General features: G+C 48.6%; 1 protein-coding gene across 2 annotated transcripts in view; it reads left to right on the plus strand.

Annotated features, from left to right (window-relative positions):
* UBE2V1 (ubiquitin conjugating enzyme E2 V1) overlaps positions 1-16,777 on the plus strand; it is a 31,347-nt gene extending 14,570 nt beyond the window's left edge. The window contains exons 1-4 of one of the 2 annotated variants that reach the window (XM_047851492.1): positions 3,750-3,767; positions 4,220-4,368; positions 13,867-13,992; positions 15,189-16,777. In XM_047851492.1, coding sequence (XP_047707448.1) covers positions 4,324-4,368; positions 13,867-13,992; positions 15,189-15,335 — 318 coding nt within the window. In that variant the 5' untranslated portion in view covers positions 3,750-3,767; positions 4,220-4,323 and the 3' untranslated portion in view covers positions 15,336-16,777. Of the gene's footprint in view, positions 1-3,749; positions 3,768-4,219; positions 4,369-13,866; positions 13,993-15,188 lie in introns of those variants that run through there. The other variant, XM_047851491.1, reaches the window with a different exon arrangement.
* Positions 16,778-24,549: the final 7,772 nt, after the last annotated feature.

A 24,549-nucleotide genomic window follows, 5' to 3' on the forward strand; every position in this document is an offset into this window, starting at 1 on the left:
AGAATCTGAAACAGGCTCCAGGCTCTGAGCTGTCAGCACAGAGCCCGACGCGGGGCTTGCTTGAACTCATGGACCGCGAGATCACGCCCTGAGCCGAAGTCGGCCACTTAACCGACTGAGCCACCCAGGCGCCCCTAACCCAGCCTGATTTAAATAACCGGACACAAGAAGGCACATTTTTCATCTTGCTAAAAAGAGCAACTTAAAATAGAGGTCACACGTGTAGCTTCCCTTCATTAATAGCTATGGAAGCTGTTGTACTTTGCCATTGTTCATTTGGCCTGAACAGGTTTTAATATTAAAAAAAACATGGACTATTTACTTAAAATTACTCACTTAGGAAATACTATTAAATGAGATTCCTAGTCTCAGAGGATCCTTGTTCCTTATTGCAGTCAGGGGTCATATAACTTAAGCCCTGAGAAGTTAAGGGAGCTTGACGGATATCTGGAGAAAGATGTTCCAAGCAGAGGGAATAACAGATGCTGAAGCCCAGATGTAGAACCTTGTCTAGAGTATAATTGGCATAGTTCCGTAAATGTTTTGTTTTGTAAATATCAAGATCATGGTAGAAGAAATGGGGATGGGGATTAAAGAATACAGTCATCATGATGAATAAAGTAAAATGATTTAAAAAAAGAAAATCTAGAAAAGGAGGGGAGTCGCCCATAATCCTTGCACCTAAAGATAACCACTGTTACCATCTTGGTCTCTAACCTTTCCAACTTTCTTAAGCTTCTTAAAACGTCACCGAGCATCTGTATTCGTTTACTAGGGTTGCCGTAACACCGTACCACAGACTGGATGGCTTACACAACAGGATTTAGCCCAGGAGGCTAGAAGTCCAAGATCAAGGTGTCAACTGGTCTCATTCTTCTGAGACCTCTCCCCTTGGCTTGCAGATGGCTGCCCTCCCGCTGTGTCCTCACAAGGTCTCTTCTCCATGCACTCGAGCATCCCTGTTTTCCTTTGTGTGTCTAAATTTCCTCCTCTTATAAGGATACCAGTCAGATTGGATTAGGGCTCATCCTAATGGACTTGTTTTAGTTTATATATATATATATATATATATATATATTTTAAGAGTTTTTGGGTTTGTTTTTGGGGGGGTTTTGGTTGTTTTTAGGAACTCCATACGCAGCAAGGGGCTTGAACTCACAACCCCAAGATCAGGAGTTACATGCTCTACCTTCTGGGCCAGCCAGGTGCCCCAGTGGACCCATTTTAACTTAATCACCTCTTTGAAGGCCCTATAACCAAATACTGTCACACTCTGAGGTACTAGCGATCAGGGCTTCGACATACAAATTTGCAGGGACACAGTTCAGCCTACTACGCCATCTTTGATATTTGCCAATCTCCCTGACATGATTGTGTGTTCTTTTGGTATAGTCATCTTTATTAGTGCAGGCTTGTAAATTAAACAATAGTAATAGCTGTAGTTCTACACAATGATTCCCCCTCCCCCGTCCGCTGCCCAGCCAAAATAGTTAGTGAGGATTATTAAAGATTTAGATTTAGGGGCACCTGGGTGGCTCAGTCGGTTAAGCGGCCGACTTCGGCTCAGGTCACGATCTCGCGGTCCGTGAGTTCGAGCCCCGCGTCGGGCTCTGTGCTGACAGCTCAGAGCCTGGAGCCTGTTTCGGATTCTGTGTCTCCCTCTCTCTCTGACCCTCCCCCATTCATGCTCTGTCTCTCTCTGTCTCAAAAATAAATAAGCGTTAAAAAAAAAATAAAAATAAAAAGATTTAGATTTAACTCTCTCTAGATGAAAGACATTGCATTGTCTGGCTTTTTGCTTATAATGTCACAAACATCCTTTAATTTTGTGTTTGCTAGGGAACACAATCCAGTATAGCTGAATAATCCAGTTGACTATGTGGATGGAAAACGCCAGTATTTTCCAAATGAGCCATTCAGCTATGCTTTCAGGTTTATTCTGTTTCCTCTCAAATACCATCTGTGTTACTTAATATTACCTTCAGCCAGCTGAGTCTTCTGCTTACATTTACGTTAGAAGGAAATTGTTTTCACCATCATTGTACCTGGGAAGTTAGTACAACATGACTTGCCTTAAAGTATTCCTAAAAATCAACATGTGACAGGGCGCCTGGGTGGCTCAGTCAGTTAAGTCTCCCAAGTCCTGATTTCAGCTCAGGTCATGAGATCAAGCCCCTCACAGGGCTCTGTGCTGACAGCCTGCTTTGGATTCTCTCCCTCCCTTGCGCTCTCTCTCTCTCTCTCTCTCTCTTTCTCAAAATAAACATTTAAAAAAGAGAGGTGGCCCGACTGCAAAGTGAGTGCTCACGTCTGTACCCACCTAAAATCCTCTACCGCCCCTGGCAACTCCCTCCCACTTGCTCAGACAAAAGCCTGGGAGCCACCATCATCGGCTGCTCTTTCGTGCTTCTCAGGCAATCTGGCAGCAAATCTTACCAGCTTAGACCCCCCCGCCCCCCCATATCTGGAATTGTGCTACTTCTCACTACCTTCACTGGCTCAAGCCGGTATTTTCCTTTGCCAGGATAATTGCAGTAGGGCCCGGCTCCCTTCACTGTCTTCTGCACACGGCAGTCAGAGGAAGCCTATTTGAAAAAGCAAGTCAGATCCTGTGCCCCCTCTGTTCAGAGTTCCAGTGGCTTCTCGGGCCAGTAATAGTTGGAGCCCTTAACCGTCTGCTGCTTTTCCAAGTCGCTGAGTCAGATTTAGCGGAGTTGGAATCTTGCTGCTCTTCGGCATTGCAGGCAAGATCCCACCTAAGGGTCTTAGCACTTGGCTGTTCCCTCTACTTGGAAGACTCTCCTCGGCTGTGCAGAAGTCCTGCTCCTTCCCCTCGGCTCTTTAGCCATGACACCTGGTCGCAGTGAGGCTTTCCTTGATCCCCCCATTGAAAATCCTAGCTCCTCCCCCATTACTCCTGCTCCATAACACCACAGGCTGTCATGCTACGTGATATGTATTTTTGTTTTGTCATTATGTGGTTCCCACTAGAATGTAAGCTCCGTGGGGGCAGGCGTTTTTGTTTTGTTTACTGCTTGTTCCCCCCATTGCCTAGAAAAGTGCCTGGCCTCTAGCAGATGCTCAAGTATTTATTCCAGTTGAACCAATAGTAGCGGGAGTCCCACCTTGGGAAACACTGAGATATACTGGGAACACCTCCCAGGCTGGAGTCCCTCCAGTGGGCTTTTCTCCAGAGTTATGTGGTAAGTGCTGCTCAGTTACCTCTGGGAGTCTGGCCGGTTGGGGGCTCAGCATTTAAGGCAAATTTAAGGCAAGCTTGGAACTTGCCTGAATTTGAAGCTTTTTCCAGAGGTAATAGTTCAGATGCCAGGGAGAGAGGTAGGAGGAGAGAGAAGCCGGCAGGATGGGTTGGGAAGGCATCCCTGGGAGAGTTGCTTAGTGCCCAGGCACAGGAAGAAAATCGGTGTCCCTGCCCTCCCCCAACCTCGTCCCCCACCTGGCCCCAGTGCTTCGGCTCTGTTCCGGAAAACACCCAGAAATGGCCGAAGCCTCAGCCTGAACTCAGGTATCGTGGCTTGAAACTTATGGGATGGGTTTGTGTGGTTTCTTCCCTGAGCTACTTACCAGGCTTTGGGATTTTTGGAAACGAATCAGAGAACTAGCCACCCTCTTTGGGCTTTTTCACAAGAGAGAAACCATGGCTTGAATAATTGAAAATTTTATCCTTGGCGCCTTCAGGTGACTCTTAACTGATCAAGAGGACACCGTTTTGATTTCATGCGGCCACGGCGGCTGTTCCTCCTGAGGTAGTTGGAGAGTCTGTTCCAACAAATGAGCTCACCCTTAGCCTCAGAAATGCATGATAAGAGCAAAGTGAAAGGAATAGCCTCTTCCCTTCCAAGGCACTTCGTATTCATGATACTGATACTGATGGTTTTCAACTATCGTGGACCCAAATTGATCAACATTTAGACACGTAAACTCTCGATGAAGTTTATCAAAGCTACGGAGGTGGGGGGTGGGGTGTCTCTCCAGGCTGGGTTCAGTCGCTTCACCTGTAACAAAACCACGTGCCCCTTCCTGTGGTTACTCTGGTCGGTACCGGAAGCCCTGGGAACAAGTTTAAGGGACGACGACTTTCGGCCTTTTTTGCATGTTAGCATCTGTATTTCCACGGAGTAATAACGAGCAGCTAGATCTAGGCTTACAAGTTCCCCTGGAGTTGCTAGTATCTTGAATTTCTTTCCATTTATTTTAGGAGTAAAAGTCCCTCGCAATTTTCGACTGTTGGAAGAACTGGAAGAAGGCCAGAAAGGAGTAGGAGATGGCACAGTTAGCTGGGGTCTAGAAGATGACGAAGACATGACACTTACAAGATGGACAGGGATGATAATTGGGCCTCCAAGAGTAAGCGTCGAGCTACGGCTATAAATGTCAATGTCTTAAATTCACTGTGCCTCCTTTTAAGAAATATTAGCCTTATCACGGAAAAAGCTCACCAATGGTATATTTTCTGAAATGTGGCTATTCTTTTTTGACCAGTTTCAGTTTATATATTTGAACCTCCTCTGATGCTGTTTAATCCCTCCACATGGTAAGCAAAAACCTGTTTAGACTCCTAGTGTGAATTTACATGACAATGTAGACAGTGAGGTTTGAGGTAATTGCACCCTCAGATGTAGTTTAGAACAAACTCTGGGGCTTATCAGATAACAAGGCTCCAGATACAGCCAGGGTTCTGAGAAGACCTGGTCGAAACAAACTTTGGCCTTCACAGTTGTGGTTTCCATTCACTGTGTCCCAGGTCGGGACCCATGCACCCATATCTTAATTCATCGGGCTGTTCAGCAAAGGCTTCTTGCCTGCCTGGTTGGCTCTGGTCTGTTCCAGGCACTTTGAGACCCAGAGGCCTTTGTGAAGAAGACAGTGACAACGGGGATGAGAAAACTGACCTCTCCTTTAGAGTTTCGTGATTTGTGAGAGTTCCCAGGCTTCATAGTGCCAGCTGACTTTGTTTTAGCATACATAGTGAAACCCCCAAGAAATGTCATCTAACTCTCATGAGAACCTGTTGTTAGGTTCTCCTGTAGTTAGTTCAGCCTCTGGTTGCATTTGTTTTACAGGTGAGGAAATAGAGAAATGAAGTGCCTCGCCCAGAGTCACGTAGCTGCTAATGCCCCTAGGGGTCCTGGCTCCAGACTCTGTGTTCCTAACCACTGTGCTACATTGTCTCCCCGCTGCTTAGATTGTGAGTTTTCCTCTGTTCCCATTTGAGAATCACACGGGGTGTTAAGCAGTCAGTTAACGTAGGAGCGAAGAAGTAGATTCCTGCAATGTGACGCTTGTTGCAGACAATAGGAGATTCTGCCTGAATGGAGCAAGACCTTTCCTTCTTCTGCTTGTGCTTCAAGATGCTGGTGCTCTCCTTCTTCTCACTGCGTGCCCAGGCCCTCCACCAGCTCTGTGGGGAGTAGGAAGACACGTGGGATGTGGTCCCGGCTGGAACAAGGAAGAGGGCCATGCTCACTAAGTGTTAGGACCATCTGATGTTCATCTTGGACCGTCATAAACACCGATGGTGAATGGCTAGCTTTGCCGTTCAACGTTACTTGTTGAGTCATTTTTGACCCTGTACTTTTGGTTTTTTGGGTTTTGAAAACCTATCCAATTTACTGTTTTTACTCATTTGTTTATCTTTTTTTTTTAATCTCTGAAAACCAGGATTTATGGATCTATAAAATACTGGGGGAAACCTGATCTAGAAAGCTAGTTTCTTCATGGAAATCATTTCTCGTTGTCTCTGAGAGTCCACTGCGTGGTTGACAGCTTCCTTCACTACATCTCTTCTCTTCCTGAGAATGGGTTAGGTTTCTCGAGGATGAGAATTATTCTTCCCTCCCCCTTACTCTCCAGAGCACCTGGAGATGACTCAGAATCAAGTAGTTGTTCAATAGATTTATTAATCAACCGACTGATTTTTAGGTTCTAACAAATTAAGAATGAACCAGTGTACAACATTGAGAATCTACTAAATACTGCTGAGTTTCACAGTGAAACAATGAATGAACAAAATGAACCACCAAATCCCATTGAAAATATTCTGTTCTACCTACAATACCCTGGATGACCCTGAGTTTCACTTTAGTGATTTCCGTAGGGAGCTAACTTGCAGTGAGTGGCTGCGGTACGCACAGTGCCTGCCTTCCACACATTCTTTTTTTATTTTTTCTCTTTTTTTTAATAACAGCTTTATTGAGGTAAAAATTCCTATATCCTAGGATTTGAAAACTGTAGAATACACCTTTAAACTGTACAGTTCAGTGGTTTTTATCATATTCAGAATTGTGCACCTGTCAGTAATTTCAGAACATTTCGTGACTCCAGAGAGAAACCTCCCCCATCAGCAGTCACTCCCATTCTGTCTCCCGTCCCCATCCCTCCCCTTTGACAGCCTTTCATTTACTTTTTGTCTCTGTGAATTTGTCTCTTCTGAACATTTCATATAAATGGAATTACACAATATGTGGTCTTTTGTGACGAGCTTTTATTTAGCATGTTTTCAAGGTTCATACATGTTACAGCACTTACCAGTAGCTCATTCCTTCCTATGGCTGAATGACGTTCCATTTTGTTCACATTTTCTTCACTCATTAATTGATTGACAGACATTTGAATTTTTTCCATATTTTGCCAGTTATGAGCAATGCTGCTATGAATTTTTGTGTATAGGTTTTTGTGTGGACATATGTTTTCATTTCTCTTGGGCATATACCTAGGAGTGGAACTGCCTGGATCATATGGTAGCTTTATGTTGAACATTTTAAATTTTTTTTTTTTCAACATTTATTTATTTTTGGGACAGAGAGAGACAGAGCATGAACGGGGGAGGGGCAGAGAGAGAGGGAGACACAGAATCGGAAGCAGGCTCCAGGCTCTGAGCCATCAGCCCAGAGCCCGACGCGGGGCTCGAACTCACGGACCGCGAGATCGTGACCTGGCTGAAGTCGGACGCTTAACCGACTGCGCCACCCAGGCGCCCCAATGTTGAACATTTTAAATAACTGTCAGACTATTTTCCAAAGCGGCTGCACCGTTTTATATTCCCACCCAACAGTACATGAGGGTGTTGGTTTCTCCACACCCTCACCAACGCTTGTTATTGACTTTTTTTTTTTTTCTTTTTTTTTATCCCTGTCATTATGCTTGCTCTGGATCCCCAAGGTTAAAAGCAAAGTTGTAAAGGGAACTGTGTGCTTCTGGGTGCTTCCTATGACCGGTCTATTTTATGACTAGCATCCCTTATACAAGGGATAAACTGTGACTTTGCAATATCAACATAGTTATTAGTATCTAAATAGACCACTTGAGTAACTTATCTCCCTGTTGTATTTTTGCTGCTGTATGACTCAACAAGAAAATCTTCCATCAAAAGTGGTCCAGCAAAAAAAAAAAAAAAAAAAGTGATCCAGCAACTCTAGGAATTTACTCTGCTCTTTTTAATGTGTTGCCCAAAGGCCTCTGTGTACAAAATTATTGAATGCAGCATTTTCAGTAGTAGCAAAATATTGGAAACCACCTCAGTGTCTTTCAGCAGACCATAGTATGTGCTGTTGAGCTGTTGAAAAACAGGAGCCAGATTTATGTGTGCTCAACTGGAACGCTTTCCATGATATTTAAGGGCGAAAAGGAAGGTACAAGGCAGTAAAGAATATGCTGCCACTGAGGAGGTGGGGGAGAGCAGGAGGTCGTACATATACTGTGTTTACAGTACTTTTGGAAGAACATAAAAGAAATTGGTGACAGTGGTTGCCTTCTTCAAAAGAGATCTAGCTGGCTGGGGCCAGCGTGGAAAGGAGGCTTATTTTTTTGCCATTTTCCTTTTTGTACTTTGAGTTGCTTTAAAGTTTCTCATCCAATTGCCATTTGCAAAATTCTGACATAATGTCCAACTGTCTCCAACAGAGAACAGGTTACAGAGTGGCCAGGTTACAGAGCAGTTTCTCAGCCTGAGCGCCATTCACATCTTGAGCTGGATCCTTCTTTGTTGCGGGGCTGTCTTGTGCATTGTAGGGTCAGCAGCACTCCAGGTCTCTGCTCACTAGCAGAGTAGCACCTCTCTCCTCCAGTTGTGACAACCATTAATGTCTCCAGATGTTGGGGTGGGGGGCTGGGCAGAAATTGCCTGGGTTGAGAAACACTGTTATGTCTCTGGAGTTCTCCAAGATAATGTTTTTGTGCGTGGTTAGAGCCTGGGTGTGTGTTCCTACACGTGGTTAGAGCCTGGGTGTGTGTTTATACACGTACTTCTCTAAAAGTCCCTACACATGCTTAAGAACGAAACATAATTACACAAGTGTGTGAACTAAAAGGAGACTGATCCTTTCCCCCATTTCATTATACTCCCCAGAGACTGTGTGTGTTCCTACTGGCTTTTGCTTTTGGGTACACAAACATAAATGCATATCCTTTTTAATAAAAATGAGACCTTGCTCTACACAATGTTTTGCAGCTTCGTGTTTTTCACATAACAGATGGTGGAAGTCTTTCCATATCAGTGCATGTCGATCTGTCTCTTTTTAAAAAGCTTTATGTGACATGTATGATACGTGAATATATCCTCATAAAAATTCTCAAACAATACAGAATATGTAAAGGAAGAAGTTTACTTTGTTCCCCTTAACTCTTTGTGTCAGGAAAAGAGAAAACCATGCTAGGTATTTCAAGAAAGCTAATTTAATAAAGGAAGGTGATCAAATTGGTGTTGGACTGCAAAAGCAGAAAAGGCACAGTGTGGGAGCACAGAGCTAATGCAGCAGGAAACAGTAACTTAGCCCTGGGGCCAAGAAGACTTGGGGGGCACGGGCCCGTCAGAACCAAGCACCTGGAGGAGTGGTCCCAGGAGGCAGTGAAAATGCTTGGGGACATTAAAAGACGCTAGAAGTCAGAGCAGCTCTCAATGCCACAATGAGGGGCTCATGTAGGCTGACATGGCAGGAAGAGAAATCTAATGGACAGGAACAAGTGCCTCCTTTCTCCTTTGTATTTTACATTAGATGATTGTGTGGTTAACTTGACAGTTTAGTCTTTAGGTTGAAGAATATTCAGGTGGTGCCGGCATTAAGTCAGAGAAATGAATAATTAATGTCACCTGAAGATGGGTCCAGTGGCTTGCTCAGAAGGATACCCTGGTGGCCGGTGGGAAGAGGGAGAGGCTTGGTACGAAGGAAGGTTGTGTCTCATCACTGTCTGGAGGGGTGTTTTGCAGGTGCCGGTTTAAGCTCTAAGCCCACCTTTCTCAGCTCTGCTTTGAATACTGGGGCCAGGACTCTGCAAACTACATTTTTCCTTTGTCAGCTGGTGCTCTATTGGGTTCCTCCAATCAGGGACACAGGAGAGTGCCTGAAAGGCAAGAAGAAGGGCCTGTTCTGTCAGAGCCACTCTGGTAATGGCCCTTCATCCCAGCATCAGCAATGGGTCTCAGCCTCCATCCAACTCGAGGGGGCGCTCCCAGAGCTGGCCCACAGTGCCTCCTCAGAGGTCTGGGTTCAGCTCTGGAGACCTGTAACCCTGAGCCTCTAGGTCTGAAAAACTGGCTTATTCCCTCTGTTCCCCCAGCCAAGGGACACCACTGCTTTCTGCCGGTTCCCTCTGTGTTAGCTCGGATCCCTTTCTGCCTTTTCAGTCCAGTGACACCTGTTTAACCACTTCCCTATATTAAATTCTCTGTTAAAGTACCTAGTGCGGTATCTCCCTTCCTGGGCCATCCCTACCTGCCATATCCCCGCTCTCCAGATTAACTGGGAGCAGCATTCAGTACTTCCCCTCTCACACCTCTTCCTGTGCATTTTCCTTCCCATCTTCAGAGCCACTCCATTAAGGATTTCTCACCTTTTAAAGGGCCCACCGCTCATTCTCACGTAGCATGTGCCCACCTTGTGCATCACACATAACTTGTGTATACCTGCGTCAGATTTCAACTGAGGAGCAGTTGTCTGGTTGACCTGAATCACCTTTTTATATACTGAGATTTTGTCATTTTGCTTGTTTTTGCAATCAGTACCTTTTCCTTTTCTCATGTATCATACAGTTTAAAGATAAATTTTATTTCATAATACTTCTAGGCTTAAAGAAAAGGTGCAAAGGTAGTATGGAACGTTCCCATGTGTTCCCCTTCCCCCCCCCCCCCTTTCCCTGTTGTTAGCATCTTATGTTGGGATAGTACGTTTGTTACGACCAGTGATCCAGATACGGATGGCTTACTGTTAACCAAAGTCCGTATTTTATTCAGGTGTTCTTAATTTTTACCTTGTGTCTATTTTCTGTTCCAGAATCCTATCCAAGATACCACATTATATTTTGTCATCCTGTCCCACAAGGGTGGCTGTGGCTGTGACAATTTCAGGTTTTTCTTGTTTCTGTTGCCCTAGACAGTTTTGGAGAATACTGGTCAGGTGTTTTGTAGAATGTCTGTATTGGAATTTATCTGATGTTTTTCATCATGATTAGGCTGGGATTATCTCCTGTATATAGTTTAGGCCCAGGAGAAGTTTGTAATCTCTAGGCTCTGGGCTCGTAGTGTCTAATGCATGAAACAACCCGTGTGCACATTCACATAGCCACACTTGGAGGGAGGTGTCTGCCTGCTTTTATAGGATGTACCTATTCTGCACCTTGATCTGTACCAAGAGCCACGTCTTGGCAGTCTTTGTCTGGCCTCAGTCTTTGAAAAGACGACAGGGTACCCGATATTATGAATATGCCGAATTTGTTGAGTCAGTCCCTTGCAGGTGGACATTTTGATTGTTTACAGTTATTTTTGCTGTTGCAGACAGTGTTCCACATTTTTGTGCATAAATATGAGTCTGCCTGTAGGAAATACCTAGAAGTGGCTTTGCTGGTTTGAGCTTGCGTGTTTCTCATTCTGATAGGCACTACCAAATTGCCCCATGAAGCTCAAGCCATGTCAACAAGGTGGAAAGTGTTTCATGATCAAACGATGAATCTGGAACAGTGTTCCTCACAGAGGTACCATGTTCTAGCACCTCTTGGGGCATATTTCCTTTCTTCAGTGAAACCTTTAGCAGGTCCCTGGAGCACTAGTAAACAGAACAAAAGAAGAAAACCAGAACCCTGTTTTCTACAAAAGTCTTGCTTTGGGCTTTTTAATGACCCTTCTGGTGTCTCTGTGTTCACTTGACTTGAGGCATTTTTTTTGTGGGTTTCAGTGAAATTGCCAGTTGAATGTCAATGGTCAGAAATTTAGTATTTCTTTTTTGCTTTCTAGGAAGTTCGTCACAGAATGCCTATTTTTAAATTAGACTTGATAGTGTCAAGAGTTACGAGATTTAATGTATGGAATAATCAGAAACCTGTTACCAAGCTGTCCACCTTCTTAACCATTTTGATGTCGTTGTTAATAGAATGATTAGTAAAAGTATATCGAGGCTGATAAGCCGTAAAACGTTCTCACAGGTGAATAAATTGATGCATCAGAAACTCCAAAATGTAGATCCAATATTTTAAAAAGACTTACTTTGATAATTACCACAAGCCCGTGCCCCCAGGGACTATTCTGTATAAGAGATTCTGTCTTTCAATTGTGTGACAAACCATTGAGCATGAATGCTGGACACATCCAGAGATGAACTTGGGCTCATACAGTTGACAGATATTGCTGAGTGAGTAGTTGCTGATGGAGACCGTGCTAGATGCTAAGGATAGACCTTTTATCGTATTTTCCATAAGTCCCTCTGGCTTCCTTCTTGTGTTTACTGATTTTTTTTTCTTTTTAACTTGTAAAGAGCAATATTCAAGTCCAGGAACATTTGAGTACCAATTCGGTTGAGGCCCCTGCCCTTCTTGTTCTGAGTTTATCGAAGAAGGTCTGACATGAGACTTCAGATGGGGAGTCAGGAAGACTTCCGAGAGGAAGGTCCCCTTGAGCCAAAGAGCTAGGACGGACGCAGAGGCGCAACCAGTTTCGGGGCCCCAAGGTGGAGAGAAGTTGGGGCTAGATGGGGCGAAGAGTAAAAAGAGAGGAAGGCAGGGGTGCACAGCAGGGTCTGACCCAGGAACATGGGCTTCCTTCTCGGGTCACTAGCAGCCACTGGAGGGGTTAGGCCAGCCGGGCCACTTCTTGCTTTTGGAAGGTCAGTCAGGCTGCTATGTGGAGAGCAGATTGTAGGGGGAGCAAGAGAGCAGAGACCAGGGGTGCTTGAGAGGAGGTGCGTGGTGGAGGGAAGCAGGTGGGTGTGGAATCTCTCTTGGAGGTGGAAGCTGAGCCTTTCTTGTGATTGGAAGGTAAGGGGTAAGAGAAAAGGGAATTCTAGGTGGCTGCCAGGTTTTGCTTTATCTAATGCCTAGATGGTGGTGCCACGTACGAGGGAAGAAGAGGGGAAGAGCAGGTTGAGTGAGGGTAGGTGGAAATCCAGAATTGAGTTTAGGTTTGTCACAGTTTGGAGTCCCTGTTACATGGATGTGTAAGGTTCCTGTGGGGATATTATGAATGCCTTCTTTTTTTTTTTTTTTTTTAATGTTTATTTTTGAGACAGAGAGAGACAGAGCACAAGCAGGGGAGGGAGAGAGAGAGGAGACACGGAATCTGAAGCAGCTCCAGGCTCTGAGCTGTCAGCACAGAGGCCCATGTGGGGCTCAAACTCACGAACTGTGAGATCATGACCTGAGCCGAAGTCGGACGCTTAACCGACTGAGCCACCCAGGCACCCCACATGAATGCCTTCTGAATTTTAAAACATGTTCGAGTTTTTTGTCAGGGATTGATCACTGTTTAGACACAATGCTTTCAAGGATTTAAATCACGTCTTCTGTAATTTGTTTCCCCCAAAGACAGCTAGATGTCGCTGTTTACACAGGAGCCTTTACTGGTGCAGCAGGCACTGGGGAGGGGAACACTGGTGCCTGCGAGGGGGACCTATTGGAGGGTGGATGGCCTCTGCCTTCAAGGGGGCCAATATTATGGAGAGGCATCACCTTTCACGGTGGTGTTCAGACAAGTAAATGATAACACTGGGGCTTCATAAAAGAACAGAAAGCTGGGACTAGCTTGTCCTGTGTGACATTTGACCAGGTGATGTTTGAACTGGGTCTCAGTGGATGTGTGGCGGCTCAGGTGGGGGCAGGGCGCTCTAGGCAGACGGAACAGCCTGCCAGCAGCAGTGCAGCGAGGAGTCCATCGGCCTGGGGGGTCGGACTTTGCCGTGTTTTTCTACAGAGCCCCCGTTGGCATTTGAAGGACAGGTTTTTCCTCCGCGGGCCTGGTATCTTTAGCCTCCCGCCTCACCCACTAAATGCCTGTAATCTCTCAGGTCAGTGTCACGCCTGCAGGGAGAGGCGGCACCTAGCAGTTGAGCTCCCTCGTGTGGCGCCCAACCCCAGACGGATGATGGAGCGGGGAAGCAGCTCTCGCGTCTGCATCCGCGCCCTCTGACTTTGCTTCAATGTTGAAGCGAAGAGCTGCCTCTTCTCTGCTCTGCACATAGTGGCATCTGATGCATTGGCTGATGTCCCTGGCGTGAGCGGACGTTTAGTGTTGCTTCCGGAGTAAAGAATACTCCTTACACACCATTCCCAGAGCATGGGACAGATCTGCAAGGTAGAGAAATTAGTAGAAAAACCAGTCCATCTGATTGGACTTAATACTAACTCAAAAGTTCAGTGATACTGTTTTAAATTGTCTGTCTTTTTATTGCCCCCCGAGACCAGAGTTCATATACACTAGAGTGGAGACTAGTTACTACTAACTTGACAAGTAACAAGTAGCCTGTGTATAAAGAAGGCAGATGCACCAGTTCTGCAGGCAGGAATAAATGGGGTTTCAAAAGATCTGCCTTTTTGAATTCATGGTTTGTAATTGCCTGATGTCTCTGTACCTTTTTTTTTTTCCAGACAATTTATGAAAACCGAATATACAGCCTTAAAATAGAATGTGGACCTAAATACCCAGAAGCACCCCCCTTTGTAAGATTTGTAACAAAAATTAATATGAATGGAGTTAATAGTTCTAATGGAGTGGTAAGTTGTTTTTCCTGCCCATACTTGTTTGGGTTGAGAAATGCTTTGTGTTTACCATCAGGGGCACTTTGGCCCTCATTCCGTGTATTCCTTGGTTCTTTGATGATGAAATGCGTTGCAGTATGAACATATGCGGACTTGGGGCGAAGGCCTGTTCCCCAGCTGTATTTAAATCATCACTCATACGACACTTACTCTGGGCCAGCACCGTGCAGGTCACTTGGAGATATCGGCTCGTTCCATTCATGAGGTAGAGATGAGGAAACCAAGGCCCAGAGATGCAAAATCTTATCCAGGATCATACTTTTACTTCCTGAGCCTTATTTGTGGTACATGGCATTTTTTTCTGTTTAACGGCCTCGTTTTATACTTATTTTTACTACCATATACGGAAAGCCAGTGTCACTTGTCGTAACAGCAACAGTACAGTAAATGCTGCAAAATCAGAGTGACATTAATACATTCTTCCTCCGTGTGTTTCTTGCCAAAGGCTTTGCACCTTTGAGACCTGCTCTCGTTCAAAGGGAAAATCAGCAAGGGCTGAAGGGTTTTACACGTTAACATCATGTGAACTAAGCCTTTGTTTTGAGGTACTCGGAAGACTTGAAAGCAGACTGGGAAGAGACGAGCCTTGTTGCTGTGTGTTCAGGGTTTAAGGTCATATCTGAGTTCCACCTGAAGTCCAGAACCCGGAACTCTACCCACACTTTGGAAAATTTCCTCTGGGAATTGCGAGCGTAACTTGAGAGTGTGACTCTGGGGCAATCCTTGTCACGAGAGCGTGGACCTGGGCCACCGCCTGCCTTGGCTGTCCTACTGCCCTGTGCGTCGTTACCGTCCACCAGGGTATAGACTCGAGACAGGACAGGCTGTGAGCAGTGGCAGCAGCCAGCCCAAGAGAAGAGGCCACCGTTCTAGAGCCAGTTGGGTTGAGTCTTGCCGAGTGTGTGAGCCATTTCTCTAAAGGTGGCTTTGCTTATCCAAGACTTCCTTCTCCCAAACAGAGACACAAACAGAAAAACAGACTGACTGGAGGGAGGGGATCACGCAGGGGCTCTGCGTGTCGGGTCTCATTGTGTGACTGGCATGTTCAGCTTGAAAAGTGCATTTCACTCGTGTCGGTAGCTTAACTCCAGCATGTAGCGATTCATTTGTTTGAGAGCCTGACGGTACTTTTCTTGTTTGCCTTTTTGTAGGTGGACCCAAGAGCCACATCAGTGCTAGCAAAGTGGCAGAATTCATACAGCATCAAAGTCGTCCTGCAAGAGCTCCGGCGCCTAATGATGTCTAAAGAAAACATGAAACTCCCTCAGCCGCCCGAAGGACAGTGTTACAGCAATTAATCAAAAGAAAAACCACAGGCCCTCCCTACCCCCCTCCCATTCGATTTAAGCAGTCTTCATTTTCCACAGTAGTAAATTTTCTAGATACGTCTTGTAGACCTCAAAGTACTGGAAAGGAAGCTCCCATTCAAAGGCAATTTATCTTAAGATACTGTAAACGATACTAATTTTTTTGTCCATTTAAAATATATAAGTTGTGCTATAACAAATCATCCTGTCAAGTGTAACCACTGTCCACATAGTTGAACTTCTGGGATCAAGAAAGTATATTTAAATTGGTTCCCATCATAACTGGTGGGGCACATCTAACTCAACTGTGAAAAGACACATCACACAATCACCTTGCTGCTGATTACATGGCCTGGGGTCTCTGCCTTCTCCCCTTCTCCTCCCCCTGCCTCCCTCCCTCCCTTCCCTCCCTCCCTCCCTGCAACAGCCCTCCAGCTTGGGGTGGCTTGCTAGAGTAGGTGTGAAGGTTTCAGGTCACAGCCTGTGGGACTACTGCTGGGTGTGTGGGGGTGCTCCAGCTGCACCCCTGCTTTTTTTAAGTCTTAAATGATGCCCCCCACCACCACACCCCCCCCCCCCCCGCCCAAGCCATTGTCCCTTCTTCACTTTCCACCACCACCCTTGGCCGAAGCATAGATTGTAACCCCCTCTGCTCCCCTCTGAAATTGGCCTTTGGTGAGGAATTCAGGGCTCTCCCCATATCTTCTCCCCCACCTTAATCGAGGGGTGCTGCTTTTTCCTTCCTCCTCCTCAACTCCCTTTTTGTACCATCACCACCCAACACTTTCCACAATACTTCCTTGCTTTGGCCAGAAGCCATCAGGTAAGGTTGGAAAGAGTCTCTGACTTCCTCGTTTAGTTTTGGAACCACATTTACTCACTCTCCACCAGCCTGGGAATGAATATTGGGTCCTCAGCCCTGCCACCCTCTGCTGTCATCGTCAGCTGATGCGGTTTTTTAGCTCAGGTTTTGATAAAGTGAAAAGAACAGTCACCAGGGGTACTCACACCTGCCAGCTCTCAAAGTTCTTGGTGGTTAAACTTGGAGAAAGGCCACAGAAGACACTTGTAAGCACACACGATCCCTCTGAATGAATTTTCTTTTCCTGTAATTGCTTTTGCTTTTAAAAATTGAAGAAGTTTTACACAGGGTTCTCATGTGGTCATCTTGCAATCCGTTTGGGTCTAGTTTGGAATGTGGCAACTGGAACAAAAAGAACCTTGAATTCGGTGCATACTTTGGTTTTGGTGCTGCTGTTTCTCACGGTCCTCAGCAGGGATTGAAAAAGAACTCGGTGTGCACAGCAGATCCCCGAAATTGGCGGGCTTGACTTCCTGGCAAATTGCTGCGTTTTTCCACTTTTCTGTTCAGGACCACTAAATGCTGAGATGTGGATGCATACCGAAATAAAAGCGATTCATTGTGTTCTAAAGTTTTTTTTTTTTTAATTTAGTGTTTGTGTAAAACCACCTTTTGAAGCAGCAACTATCAAGTCTGAAAAGCAATCGATGTTTCCATTAATCTTTTTCTGGGGGAAACCTTAGTTCTAAGGATTTAACATCCTGTAAGTAAAGTTTAACATAACAGTATTCCATAAGCAGCCTTTTTATTGTCAGACCATTGCCTGATTTTAATATAATAAAAAAAAAAAGTGTGCGTTAATATTTAAGAAGCTGTGCCCTTCTTCCTCTTGGCTTGTAATTTAGGAACGATTTAATGTCTTGGATGCTTTGGGATTCAAATTGATGTTCCCAAAGCGGGGGTCAGCAAACCTTCCACCGAGGGCCTAAGTCAGTAAATCCTTGGGCGGCTTTGTGGGCCAAGAGGCAAAATGGAAGGAGGACCCTATGTAAGTGTTTTATTCGTACAGTGAGAGAAAACAGATTCCCACAAAAATTTTTTATTGATGAAATTCAATATCTAATAATTGAGTACAATCCTTTTTGTAATGTTACAAGTCTGATGAAAAAAATGGAATTCTTTTTTGGGGGGATAACGTTTTGCTTCATCAGAATTCAAAGATAGTATTCCTGATTATCAGGTAAGTTGTGAAAATCCTCCTTCACCCAGGGGCTGTACAAAAACAGGCAGTGGGCCGGGTTTGGCCCATGGTCCACAGTTTGCCAACCCCTGTCCTAGAAGATTGTAGTGAATAAGGGGGCGGGGGGGTGGTGCTCTCCTTTAAGTAGCTTTGTTAAGTCCCTTGTAGTGCGTACTTACTGGCTGGATTTAGTCTATTGGGAAGGGGAAAATGGGACCTTCACATGGATTTCTGGTGCGTGAGACCAGAATTTTGACAGTTTGTTTGCTCTCTACTGTGTAAGGAGTGGAAACGTGTCTGCGGCTGTTTTTATCCAGGGTTTGAACTTCCTGCTGTGGTCCCAACGCCAGCAGGCACGACTTGAGTGTCCTGTGGCCGGGGCCGGGCCGTTCTCTTGTGGCTGCTGGGGCCAGCTCAGATGTCAGAGCCTCATCCTCCAGAAAGCACAGCCCGAATTCCTGCCAGATGGTCCCTGGGAGTCCTGTGGAGTGAACCACTGCCTTTCAGCTCCCCTGAAGGGAGTTGGCCGGGACCCGTGTGGGTTCTTGGCCCTCCGTCCTCAGTTCCCCTGAGGGAGGAAAAGGACGAGAGGTTCTAAACTTCTTTCACAATGCTGCTGGGAAACCCCAAGGCAGATTCGGGGCCGAATCTAAAGGTGACAGCTCCCATGTGCTGTGTGACCTCCAGAAGGAGGAGCCGTCGGAGATGCTGGAGCGTGCACCTTTTACCTTCTTAGCGGGCTAACAAAACTGACCTCAGAGCTTTGGAAGTTCGGCTCGAGTCTCGTGGTAACTGTTTGAGTCTGATCTGCAGTTATGTGCCACGGTCATGTGCTCTGCTCTTCCTTGTTGCCGGCGGGTTTACAGGTGGTCTGCAGGTCGGGCCTAGATTTAGGGCAGGGAAGACGCGCTTGTCTGGGGGCCTAGTGTGCCGCTTCACCAGGTGGCCTGCTCGGACCTGCCGGGTCTTTGCTCTCGAAAGAAAGAAGACGCATCTATTATTTTTCACTGGGTAGAACCGCGGGGTCCGGGGGTGCACGGAGGTCTGCACAGCGACCTGACAGAGTGGACGAGAAAGCACACCCTCTGATGCACCCAGAGCAAACCCGCGGTGGGTCTCCAGGACCCCGGGACCTTTGACCACGATCTTGGAGTGAGGGCAGGGCCCTTGTGTGTCTTTGTCCTGTCGAGGAAGTTCTGGAGCCCTTCGGGTGGGGGCAGGTCAACGGCACAGACAGGCCCCGCGGTCTGCCGTTGTGTCCACCCCGGCTGTCGGGGCTCCCGGCTCCGCCTCTTGCCCTTCCGTACTCTTCCCCTGCGCCCCAGGAGCCCGTGGACGCTAAGCCACGTCCCCCTTCCTTGCTTGTGTCTGCTCCACACTCCTCATCAGAACCCCGGGAGCGATGGCATGCCATTAGGGCTGTCCCCTTCCTTCCTCAGCCGAGGAGGAAATTCTAAGGAAGGGCAGCTTGTGAAAGCGTGTCTTTCCAGGGTGAGTCCCAATCCGCCGGGGCGGGGGCTGGACGGGCCACAGAGCTCTGAGCTGTGCGCGTGATAACTGAACATACCCCGAAGGCTTTCTTGTGGGGATCACAGGAGGCTACCCGCCCTTGCTTGTAGTCCGAGCCTCCACTGGCTGGCGGGAGGTAACCTTGGAAGAGGGGAGGCCTAGTGCCGGAGCCAGCCTCACTGCTGCTGCCGGACTTCCCACCGTGAACAAGAAGGCACGGGCCACACGTCGGAGTTCGGGGGTGGGTGAGTATGGAGGTGCTGCCCAGTGCTCGGGATGTGGGCTCAGCGAACGCCAGCTCTTTGATTTGTGAGAGAAGCTGTGAATGCAGATTTTTAGGTGGAATCCACTTCACTCCCCGCGTAGAACAGAGACCTTCACAGCTTGTGGGCCACAGCAGAGAGCTCCGTGGACAGACGGCTCTGTCACCAGCTGCACCTTGGCCCTCCCCTGGTTGTTATCACGGTGGCCTTTGGCCCCTGGGAGGCTTGTGGTCCTGGAAGCCCCGCCCACGGGCATACTGTGGGTCCTCAGAGCATGGGCAGCACCACCTGTAGCACAGGTGGAAGCTTCTAAGAAGCCGAGAGTTGCTGCAGAATTCACGAAAAACAGACCCGTGTTTCACGGAGTCCAATGCAGTCCCACTGTGAGACGTGCCATCGTTTTTTACGAAGACAAAAATGCTGTCGCTGCTAAATGTAAGACACTACTGATTACAAGCAACGTTCCAATTCCACAAATGTTAAGATGTGAAGGTGTCCGTATGGTCACTTGCGGCAAGGACAGAGGCGGTGGCCTCACTGGTGGCGACGGACAGTCGCCACATCGCACCCCCCGCTGAAAACACTGATGTGCAAACCTACGACGGGCCAACCCGAGCCGGAGACCCCATCTCTGCCTTCACTAAATACAGAACACACGGACCTAGGAAGCACTTCCAACAGCAGAAAGGGAGTAGAGCAGAAGGTGAAGTTCTCTCTGGCCTCTGAGCCATCGTCTCCGGGCCAGCACCTGCGTCGTGGGCCCTTCAGATCCGGTCGAAACCAGGCCTCCCTCCACTCCCCTACCTCCTTCCCACCATTTGTTTTTTAACACGACCGGGAATGTGGCCTCCACTTGGCCCTCCCCCTGCAGGTTTTTCTTCCTAAATGGGACCTGCCGAGGTCCCTGGGGAGGAGCCGTGTGCTTCTGAACAGCCGCTGAGCACCCAGTAGGCGGTGGACCCCCACCCCGCTCCCCCGGCCCTGATGGGCACCCAGGTGGTCTCTGACGTTTTGCAGCCCTCACCAGCCTTAGGGTGCGTGTGGGTGTGCATGCACACATCTGGAGAGTCAAGTCCCGGGAGTGGGCTTCTCCATCCAAGGATGTGGGCACTTAGGGTCATTTTCAAGTTGCCTGCCAAGGGGATAGCATCTCACCCTCCCATCAGCAATGTAGGACGGGTCTCTTCCCCTCCCTGTCCCTCTGATCTTACTTACCTCTCTGCCCGCCCATCTTTGAGCTGAGTTGGCTATTCCACAGTCTCCTGTGCATTTTCTTAGGTGAGAGGCTGGGTCCTCTTAAGTTGAAAAGTCGTGTTTTTCCCTCCCAACCGTGACCTCTTTGTTAGTTTTTCCTACCAGTTTGTAAGAGTGCCTTACATAAAAGAGTTCTCGCTGTCTGAGATGGACATTTGACGCATACACGGACGGGTCTGGTGTTCTTGGCAGGGTTAGCTGATGGGAGGCCACCTCCACCATCGAGGGCCCTGCGGTACAAGTGGCTCAAATTGGAAACCTTCGCTTGTGGTCAGCCGGGGACGTTTTCAGTCCCTCCTCAAGGCCTGTCCACCTCAGGGTCCTGTAAATGAATAGGGGTGAAGACAGGCATGCGGCCCACAGAGCGGCTTTCTGACACCACCCATCGTTTGCTGCGTGACGCGGGTGTGTGTCCTGATGTGTCCTGATGTGTCCTGCCCCCGGCAGTGCTTGGAAGGGCACAGACTTCGTGCGGATGGGTGGGTGCACTAAGAAACTTCTTGCTTCCAGAAGCCGGTTCTCACATCCACCAGTACCTTCCCAGCCCAAGTCGCCATCAACTCCCTGCCCCCCCGCCCCCCGCTCCCGCCCCCCAGCCCCCACAGGCCATTCCCCACACAGAAACTCAGCCTAGAATGGTCGTCACGCTCTTCTCTGTGTGGCTGGCTCTCCGTCGCCAGGATAGCGGCTCGTTTATATCCTCCCAAGAGAGGCTTTCCCACGCCCTGTCCTCCTTTGGGCACAGCACCCGCTTGTGTTTTGTTCTGGGCAGTTACTAACATCTAACAATATCTTCAGTTATTCTTCTTTCCCTCCTTGGAGCGGACCTCGTGCAGGTGAGGGCCTCATCCGGTTTATCCCATGCTGTGCCCCCCATACCAAAAAGCAACGCCAAAGCTGAAACCCGTTAAAAGAGCACGTGAGTTACTCCCCAGGGCTGGGCCTGGGCCTTCCTCTCCCGGCCATGGACAGTGATAAGGGAAGGGCCTCGATGGTCCGTGAGGCCTTGGGCTGCCCCTCCATGAACTCACGGGGTGATGTTTGGACAGCAGGGTGGATGGGTGAGTTGGTGGAGGGACTGGCTGAGTTTGGTTCCGGGGGAAGCTTGTAAGTGGTTGTGTGCATGCAAGGACAAGCATAGGAGTGAGGAGAGGTGAGATCTTCACGTAATGTATCCCACGACCCCAGCGACGAACCCCCGGGGTCAGGAGTCAGGCGGGCCAACCCCAGCTCATCCGTCTACCTGCTGCGTGACCCTGGGCAGCCTCCTTAACCTCTCTCTGTCTACTTCATAGGGTTATTCTAAGGATTACTGGAGGTTTTACGTGTTGTGGGATTCTCACAGTCCTCAACACACAGCAAACTCTCAGGAAACGTTAGCTCCTGAACGCTGAGCAGAACAGGAAAGAAACTTCCCCAGGTCTGCGGACATTTGGAACGAGTTCCGGCTCAGAGCTACGCACCCGGAATCGGCCAGCAGAGGGCGCCCGCGCGCTGCAGACCGAGGCGCGGGCTCTGGGGCCACACCTCCGGTCCCAGCCAGGCCCCCACCTTGACAGATGTGGCCTCTGGGCAGGGAGGGACCACTTCAGAGCAGGGCTCTCAGGAGCCTGCGTGCATTTGGCGAAGGGGGACTTGCAGGAAACACGGGGGGGGGGGGGGGGGGAGGTGGGGTGCAGCCTCCCCTCCCCCCCATACCCGGAGGAGCTCTACCCCAGCTACACCCTTGCTGCCTCTGGCTTCAGGGGTCGCAAACCCAAATGCTTCAAAGGCTTGATGGGGGCCACTGCGAACTGGAAAACTGACCTATTCAGCTCTGGAATATGGACTCAGGGTGGCCACATCTTTTGATTTTTCAAAAGAGAAGCCAGACATCAGTATTTAGTAAAGAACCTCAATTTTTATGGTGGCAGTGGATTAAAGGCTTTTTTTTTTTTTTTTTTTTTTTTACTTTTAACCGCCAGTTGCCACCTCTAAGCCACCTTGTATCTTTGTTAAGTTTATTTTTGAGAGAGAGAGAAAGCTTGAGTGTGAGTGGGGGTGGGGTAGAGAGAGAGGGAGACAGACCCAATCCCAAGCAGGTTCCTCACTGTCAGCACAGAGCCTGATGCGGGGCTCTATCCGAGAACCATGAGCTCATGACCTGAGCGGAAATCAAGAGTCTGATGCTTAACCGACTGAGCCCCCCAGGCGCCCCCGAGCTACCTTTTAATGCTGCCTTGAGATAAAACCACGTCCCTCCGTTTCCTCACCTGCCCACCAGCCGCCCTCCTTCTGGCTTCAGTTTGCTGGTCACCCCCCCTCTGGGTTCGGTAAGGAGCCGCACCCCATCCCTGAGCTTTCCCAGTAGAGCTTTCATTCACTGGTTCATTCCTTCGTTTGTTCCCTCGACAAGCGACAAGCATTAACTGCATGCTTTCTACCTGCTGCCTGCTGTGCTTGGGGACACAGCAGGGAACAAAACAACTCCTGCCTTCGTGGAGCTGCGACTGAATAAAGGAGACGGACCACAGATAAGGTCATTTTCGAAACAAACACAAGTAAAGGAACAGGATGGGATGGCAGCACTGAGCAGGGAGGGCCTCTCTGAGGAGGTGATTTTAAGTGTGTGGAGGAACCGCTGTGCCCAGAGCCTGGCAGGGTGGACAGTTCCAGGTAAAAGAAACAGCAAGAGCAAAGGCCCCGGGGTGGGAAGATGCAAACGTCCACGGTGCCTGGCCCATCGCAGGCATTCTGTGAACAGATGAACAAGGAGACACAGGGATGTGCTGTGCCGGGTCCCGTGCTGGGCACAGGGGAGGGCGATGACTGCTGAAGAATGAATGAATGAATGAATGAACGAACGAACGAACAGACCCAGGGCTTGCTGGGGTCCTGCTGCTCCTGCCCTGGATTCATTAGCTCTGTCCCAGGCCTTTCCCTCACATGCGCTGGCCTCATATGCAGCCCGGCTGGGAAGGGTTTTCCATTTCTAAAGGCCCTTGCGCAGCCCCAAGACATCCCCCACATCTGCCCTGAGCCCCCCTTTTCTATGTTCTAGAAACAGGCTCAGAGTCCGCATGGGCTTGTCAAGGGGTATGGGGTGCCAGTAGTGGGCAGGAGGTTCCGAGAGCATCAGGCCATTCCTCAGAGAAAGGCAGTGATCTGGGGCCACAGAAGCCCTCACCCCCACCCTTGTCCTGTGTTGAAGTCCAGCCTGGATGAAATGAGATCTTTCCTAAAAGGTAGCATGTTGGTGCATCCACTCATGAGTGAGGCCTAGAGAGAGGACAGGTCTGTCTGACACTGGTTCATTCAACAGATGTTGGGAGGGCTTCCGTGCCAGGCCTTGGGGTTGCAGGACAGGCAGGATAGGGCAGAGAAGCCCCTTGCCCTCACCCAGCTGTCATTCCAGGCACGGGAGACGTGGGAAATAATGAGCCTATAAGACAATTTAACTACTGGATCGGGGCGGTAAAAACAGCACGGTGAGCTGATGTGAGACGAGAAAGGGTGTGGGGAGAAGATCTCTAAGGAGGTGACATCTGAGCTGAGTGCAGGTTAGGGAAGGAATTGGCAGAGGGAGCTGAGGGTGCCAATGTCCTGAGGCTGGCATGAGTTTGGTGGGATGACAGACTGGCAAGGAAGCCAGTGCGCCTGGAAGAACGGGGTGACCTCACGAGGTGATGTGAGGATAAATGAGACAGTACAGAAAAGGGTCTGGAACACAATACCTCAATCATCCTCCCCAGGTCTGGGCCTCGGGACCATCCTAGGAAAGGCCATGAGGTCTTTCGGGCCCTATCTGTGGCTTATAGGGTCAGTAACCCCCTCTGTGCGCCCAGGTGCCCCCACCAAGGCCTGGGGGATGAGAGTGAACACCGCCTGTCGTGAGGTGGTCCCTGAGCTGCGCCCCAGTCTATAGCAGTGGCCTCCCCTCCCCAGGACCTGCCCCTTGGTGGCCACATTCCAGCCATTCACAACTTGGGGGCACCTCCCCCAGCCTGGTCCAAGTGCCAGCCATCCTGGGTCACCCCGACCTGACCATTTGACCTCGCTGAGCCTCAGGCAGGGCCGCCACCTGCCCAAGCCAGGCCTGCCTCTCGCCTCCTCACCCCACCCCCACGGCGGTTCTGGCGCCCAAGCCATGGGTTCCTT

The sequence above is a fragment of the Prionailurus viverrinus genome, chromosome A3, assembly GCF_022837055.1.
Source record: "Prionailurus viverrinus isolate Anna chromosome A3, UM_Priviv_1.0, whole genome shotgun sequence".
NCBI classification, from domain to species: domain Eukaryota; kingdom Metazoa; phylum Chordata; class Mammalia; order Carnivora; family Felidae; genus Prionailurus; species Prionailurus viverrinus.